Below are 7,279 nucleotides of genomic sequence, written 5' to 3' on the forward strand. Positions count from 1 at the left end.
ACCAGTAACCCGATATTCAAACTCAATACTTCACCACCTCACCGTGTCAGGCCCACTCACAGTGTGTGTGTGTGTGTGTGTGTGAATGGTGATGTAGGTCAGTGTGTGAGCCAGGCTCTCAGGACTTTGTGTAACACAAGAGGTTGCTATTAGAGAGAGAGGAGTCACTTTACCACACAGGCTCTTTGTGTGAGTCTTTGTGCTCTCACTGCAAAACATCTCCTTCTTATGAAGTCATTTTTGTGGGTGTTGCAGTCTGTCAGCGCAACACTGAACACACTGTATCTCAACATGTTTTCAAAAGTATATTTTGAGTTAAGTTTAATTTCATGAAACTAAAGTGCTGAAATCTTTCTTATTTAAAGCAAACAGACATTCATTTCTTAAATGTGAGTATTTTCTGGTTCCTTTAGTCCTCTGTGAGAGTAAACTGAACATCTTTGGGTTGCGGACTGTCGGTCGAGACAAACAACTATAACTAACTTTGTGCAGAGCAAGAAATGTCCTTCATCCTTCATTCGACTGCAACCCAGGATTCAAACCAGCAACCTTTGGATCCCAAAACACGCAGCTCAAAACCTTTTCACACCGTTCAGATCTAATGTACGACGTCAACAACAGTCCACAACCCGAAGATATTCAGTTTTTTCTATCACACAAGACAAATGAAAGCAGCAAATTCTACTATAACTGACTTTGTACAGAGCCAGAAATGTCCTTCATCCTTCATTCGACCCGGAATTCAAACCAGCAACCTTTGGATCCCAAAACGCGCAGCTCAAAACCTTTTCGTCATCCTGAGCATCAATCCGCTCTCACTGTTTACAGGACGACATGAAAGCTGAACATCAGCTAATCAAAACCAACAGCTGTCACTGTTACAGCAGAAATGATTCTGGGAGAGAAATCAATTCCCCAGATGAGCCTCTTCTTCATGATATCACTATTCTTGTGTCGTTCCTGAGGTCAGCTTCTCAGCTAAACTTTCCAGGAAGTCACATCTAAAACTTGGCGTCACTTGGCAAACATCAGCTTCAAGCCTTCGCCAGTTATGTGAAAAAGTGTAGCAATGAGGAAAAGATTTGATTTTCTCCTCGATGCAGTGACGCGACATGTGACCTTGAGGTTCACCTCCGGCTGTAGCACGCAGGACGTGTTTGTGAAGACATTTTTTATTTAGAAGTTACGTAACAAAAAGGAAGCTGTGACCGTCTGGCGATGTTTTCTCTCTCTGTATTGAGCAGAACCTGCTGATGAAATACCAAGCAAACCCTTTCCAACAATCATTATAGGGACTGGATGTGATCCAGGAGTCACCATGGCAACAAAATTGAGCACTGACAAAACGTCAGTTTGGAGGGGAGGATCTGAGTGTGAGAAAACAGTGTCAGATGTGAGGCAGCAGGTTGAGGTGTTCACAAGCATAAATCATGTAAAACTTTATCTACACAGAGTTTAATTCTCAATTAGTCATAATTAGCAAGCTGTCTACCTGTTGCCATGCAACGGTCATAACCATTTCAGAAAATGCTCAATTAAGCACCAGCTAGTTCAAATACAGAAAATATGTATATAGAAATTGAATTATGTTCTTTTGTTTTGTTTTATTTGTATTTTAACTGAAGTGATATTGGCTGCAGCTCAGCAGTCAACCAACTGTACAACATCCTCCTTTCTATTATTGCTCTTTATTGTCTAAAGCAGCATTAAACTGAATTCATAATCCAGAAAAATAAGGTTTGCTTAGTTACAAGTTTAAAGTAGCAGTAGAAGTGATCAGTAAGGAATGACATGCTGTACACTTCTTCTCATCTGACTCTCAGCAAGAAAGCAGAATGTCAAAGTAAATGTTTGTTACTTGAGATGAATAACTTTTACAAATTCATACCATACTTGAAGATTTCACACACGTTGATCACAACACTCTCTAACTTTTTTTTTCTAGCCTTGTTCAAAACCTCTGATTTGCCATCCACATCACTGATCTGCTCAGTGGTTAAATAGGTCTGGTGTTGTGCTCGTTGACGGCTGTTTCCTCAGTTAGAAAAACAATCAAAGCTTATAGGCAGGATTATGAACGTGGACGTCATCTTACTGTGCCGGAGTCTGCAAACTGACAGAAAAACTGCCAGAAAAATAGCAACAAACATGGATGAGATCAACGCTGCTGAGATGACAAATGACAATTCTGTCTGATTATCAGGTTAACTTTCACAATCACCAAGCAAACTTAAACTAAGAATCCATCAGTTGGAGACAAATTAAAAGATCCCCTCCAGACAGACCTCCTTAAGACACATAAAAACACTTGATATTGTATGTTTTTTCAACAAAAAAATTCAATGCAAAAATTCAATTCCACTGAAAAATGCAGAATCTATAAACATGCAAACATGGTTCATTTCCAGAGTTTTACTGCTGGGTGTGAGCACAGAGAAACTTTCCCCAATCAGCAGATTGTTTGATGTGAAAACAACCTTCTGGTGTCAAACTCTGCACGTACATCGATCTGCACAGTGAAGCTCAAACATCCAAGCGACTTAAAAAGGTAAAGTAAAATACATTTTGCAGTGGAGGGAGGTGTTCCTCCTCAAAATCAAACCTCATCTCTGAATAGCAACGTGGGATTTATCACAAAAACTGACAGAATTTTGTTGTTACCACGGAAATCAACTCCACACAGATTGCATCATGAGGCCTTAACTTTAGAAATGTGAGTGTTTATCAGCAACAGGCTGCGGAGCAGATGGCGTACAGATGTGATAAGATAAAAACATAAAGACGTGTTTATGAATAGCTTTATGAATCTAATTTCAAACAAGTCAGTGAGCTCAACAGTATGTGTGTGTTCATAAGCATCTTAAACAAATATCTTTACGGTTATCTGGCTGCTCGTGAGGAGCAGACAGGAGCGGTATCATCTTACTCATAATACTGTAACAAGAGAACACAGATAAACATTTCTAAAAGGCCACAAACCAGCGCTGACGAAGTGCAAGCTGACAGTGTGAAAACATGGTTGCAAACCTGTCTGCCGGCTGCAAAACTCTGAATTTTGCTGACACCGTAAAAAAGGAGGATCGAGAGGCTTTAAACTGTTGGTGTTGACAGTGAATTCTTACAGCTACCGAGTCATTTCATGACAGTGAGACATAAAAATGTTATTTATGCCCCTTTAATTAAAACTCAGTAATCATATTTGAACTGATTTTTCCAGTTTGGCTGACAAACTACTGAGGAAACGTCCTTGATAGTAAACTGTAAAAACATGACGTCTTGTTTATGGCGTTCTTGCTTCGCCACAATGTGACGCACTCCTTCGCTACCCTGTAATCTATCTGAATACTTCACACACACACACACACACACACACACACACACACACACACACACACACAGAGGCCTCTTAGAAAACAGCTGAGCAGAGACAAAAAAAAAAACAATTATCTCACTGTGGTTTTGTAATTAAAAGACTGCAGACCTCATCCAAACATGTCCGTCAACGACGTAATCACACTTGAACCTCGACCTGCTCAAGAAAAATCTAACACCTTTCACTCAGCTCGTCTAAGCTCTTCTCTCACCGGGGTATTTTTCTAAGAGCGGTATGGCTTTGACCTTTGACCTCCTCGAAGTTTATTGTTTACACGATGTCAGACATCTATAGGTTTTTTTCACCCGCTGCCTTCACAAAAGAAAGAAGCATCCGCTAAACGCTGTGTGAAATGTGTCTGAACCACAGATCGACATCACGCTGCCTCAGTGAACTTCCTCGGGTGAACGCTGCCGTCACTGAACCGTAACCGCCGACTGAACACACACACAAAAAAAAGCTTATAAATGTCCGAGAATGTCCTATAATCCAAAGTAAATCTTCAAATTGCTTGTTTTGTCCAACCAACAGTCCACAACCCGAAGATATTCAGTTTTTTCTATCACACAAGACAAATGAAAGCAGCAAATTCTACTATAACTGACTTTGTACAGAGCCAGAAATGTCCTTCATCCTTCATTTGACCCGGAATTCAAACCAGCAACCTTTGGATCCCAAAACGCGCAGCTCAAAACCTTTTCGTCATCCTGAGCATCAAGCCGCTCTCACTGTTCACAGGACGACATGAAAGCTGAACATCAGCAAATCAAAACCAACAGCTGTCACTGTTAGAGCAGAAATGATTCTGGGAGAGAAATCAATTCCCCAGATGAGCCTCTTCTTTGTGATTTCACTACTCTTGTGTCGTTCCTGAGGTCAGCTTCTCAGCTAAACTTTCCAGGAAGTCACATCTAAAACTCGGCGTCACTTGGCAAACATCAGCTTCAAGCCTTCAACAGACATGAATTATGTGAAAAAGTGTAGCAATGAGGAAAAGATTTGATTTTCTCCTTGATGTGGTGACGCGACATGTGACCTTGAGGCTCACCTCCGGCTGTAGCACGCAGGATGTGTTTGTACAGAGATTTTTTATTTAGAAGTTACGTAACAAAAGGAAGTTCACAAGACAAATGAAAGCAGCGAATTCTCACACCTGAGAGGCCAGAATGACACGTTTTTGCTTTAAAAATCGTTCATAATGGCTGTTGAACTTTACAATAGATCAGCTGCTGATCAAACAGCACTTAAGTCTGGTGTTTTCTACTGTAAAGAGCGGCCAGAATCCCGCTTTACCAGCTCGGATGTTGCATCTACGTGTATCTGTGGTTAAAAAACGTTGAGAAAACAGACAAACAAATCACTTTTATCCGTCTTTTACGATGTGAAAATCCATATTTTATTGCACCAGAATGAATAATCAAACCGCTCTCTGTCAGGTGATTAATATCCCAACATACACAGTCATAGCTGCAGCCTGCGCCAACCTGTAAACATCAGTTTACAGCTGCAGACGGATCTGTACGGCCCAATCACAGGCTGACTGATTTGCTGTGATGGCGTGTCACGGTTCATTTTGAACTGTGCATGTGACAATATGACGTCTTTTACTGTTGGTGGTGAGGTTTTTGCTGTAGTCGACGTTTTTAAAACTCATCCTCCGACTTTGTCGTCTTTGATCTGTGGCATCCATCCCAGAGTTTCAGCAGAGAATCAGCTGAGAACAAATAATAACGCAGATCTGCTTTTTTTACTTCCAGGTTTGATAGAGTATTTGTCTTTTTCTGTTGTCTTCAAAAACAGAGTTTCAGCTTGAGAGGTTGCAGCTAGTCAGAGCTGGTTTTGGCTTTGTTAGTTCACCACACCTTCCACTTTCACACTGATCACCGTCATTGTTAATAAGTCATGCAGTGTTGTTTTTAGCAACATATTTTTCTGTCATGGTTGTCAAAAGACTGTAAGACTGTAAACACACACAAAAAAAAAAACCTGATGGTATTCTGTCATTGTTGTGAACATTCTTTAAAGGCTGAATTGAAAAGACACAGTAGAAGAAGAAGACTAACATGGTCATTTTGGATTGTTTTATTGTGCTCGGGTAATTCTAAAAAAAAACATTAATGTCTTTGTATCTCAATTTCACAGAAGACAGAGATGCAAAGAAATCATTTTGACTAAACTCTGTGACGCCACCTTGCTTCACCTTGACTTACAGGTGTTCAGTTACCACTTGCATGATTTTAACAGTTTTAAATCATTTTTAAAGCAACAAAAACATGAAGAATATACCTCACCCCGTCATACAGTCATGAGGAAACCATGTCATTCTTTGGCTGCCACAGGGTGTGTTGCATAACTTGAATTCCTTTGATTTAAATAAAGAAATGCTAAATCGCCATGTCTTTATAATTCATATAGCGACACCCATGTTTAACCTCACGACTTTGTAAAGAACTTGAGTAGACGACCACATGAATATGGATGAGTATTATTTATATTTTATGTGTGTGTGTGTGTGTAGTTCTTCCTCACTCGGCAGAGCAACAATAAGAGTTTTTTTGCTCCCTCAGGCCGAGTGAATGTCAGTCGTTGAACAGCAGAGGTCAAAAAGTAGAGCCTCCTTGACACTTAACAGTACTCGAGCCACACACACACACACACACACACACACACACACACACACATACATATATATTTCAGCACTTCAAGCCCGCCGGCTCCACCAGTGGGTCTGTTTTTATTACAATCCCATTTTACAAGATGAGAAACTTGTAGAGTCTAGTCAAGAAGCTAAAATTTGTAAGCAAAGAAAACTGAGCTACAGCAGCACTGACCCTCAAAATCGCTTCTGTTGCCAGTACATAAATGACAAAAATTATGCAGAAAAACAAAGAAGATTAGGACCAGGCTACTGCAGGAAAACACCCCTCCTCCATTCCTGTATGAAAACATGGAGGGGTGTGGTCGTCTCCTCTACACCGAGTTTTGTCTGACTTTGTTCTCACCGAACAATAAAATCATCAAACGATTTCTTCTGCCTTGTTGAGAGACGCTGATGAGCAGATTACAGACTGAAGCCTGACAACCCAAATCACTTGGAGTTGTACCTGAGAACAAGACTGAACACATACCACGAGAGCTGGAGGGAAAGCAGATTAGTTACTTCAGCGCACAATCTGCAGATGATGCAAGTGAGAAAGAATTGAAACTTCACAATTCACAATTACAAGTCTTTGCTCCTCATACTTTTTAAATGTTTGGATTCTCAAAAGAAGAAGGAAGAAGAAACATAACTGCAGCTTTATGACACTGGAAAGCGGCTCGCTGTATTTGCAGCCGACGATCAAATATGCAAAGCTGCGAGAAAGTGCAAACATTGTAAATTTATTCTGCTATGCAAAATCCCTCTCGGCCAGTCCTGACCAACTTTGCATTTTGACATCCTTCCCTCCGGTCACAGATACTGGCTTCCAGAAATTAGAAGCAACTGGTTCAAATGTTCATTTATTTCATGTATCCAAATATAGCATAAACCGCCTCTCTCATACATGCTGGTTGCAGTTTGAACAGTTTCTTGATGGACTTTGACAAGTCCTTACTGCAAAAACACTTTCCTCTTGTAGGACCACAAAGTGAACTGAACTTGAGCAACAAAAATCAGTGAAACTAGAACAGATAAATTGATAATGAAAATAATCATCAGTTGCAGCCCTAAAGTGACAATTACGCTGACAAATTATTAATTTAGGTGAATGGAGATGCTTAATTTGGGAAAACATCTACACTATTTAAAGCGTTTTCTCACCAAACAATGAAGCTTTTAATGATGGGCTGCAACGGAAGAGTAAAACTTGTCATTGTGATTACTGAGTGTTAGTGGTGTAACAGAACGTAGTTGATCAGTGACCC

The 7,279-nt window shown here is 40.3% G+C and overlaps 1 protein-coding gene across 1 annotated transcript in view; it reads right to left on the reverse strand.

The window, feature by feature from the left end:
- The window catches only part of pof1b (POF1B actin binding protein), a 29,493-nt gene extending 24,230 nt beyond the window's left edge, over positions 1–5,263 (reverse strand). The window contains exon 1 of the mRNA XM_067609171.1: positions 5,236–5,263. Coding sequence (XP_067465272.1) covers positions 5,236–5,263 — 28 coding nt within the window. The remainder of the gene's footprint in view (positions 1–5,235) is intronic.
- Between the last annotated feature and the right edge of the window lie 2,016 nt (positions 5,264–7,279).

This window comes from Thunnus thynnus, chromosome 13 (assembly GCF_963924715.1).
Source record: "Thunnus thynnus chromosome 13, fThuThy2.1, whole genome shotgun sequence".
NCBI lineage: Eukaryota > Metazoa > Chordata > Actinopteri > Scombriformes > Scombridae > Thunnus > Thunnus thynnus.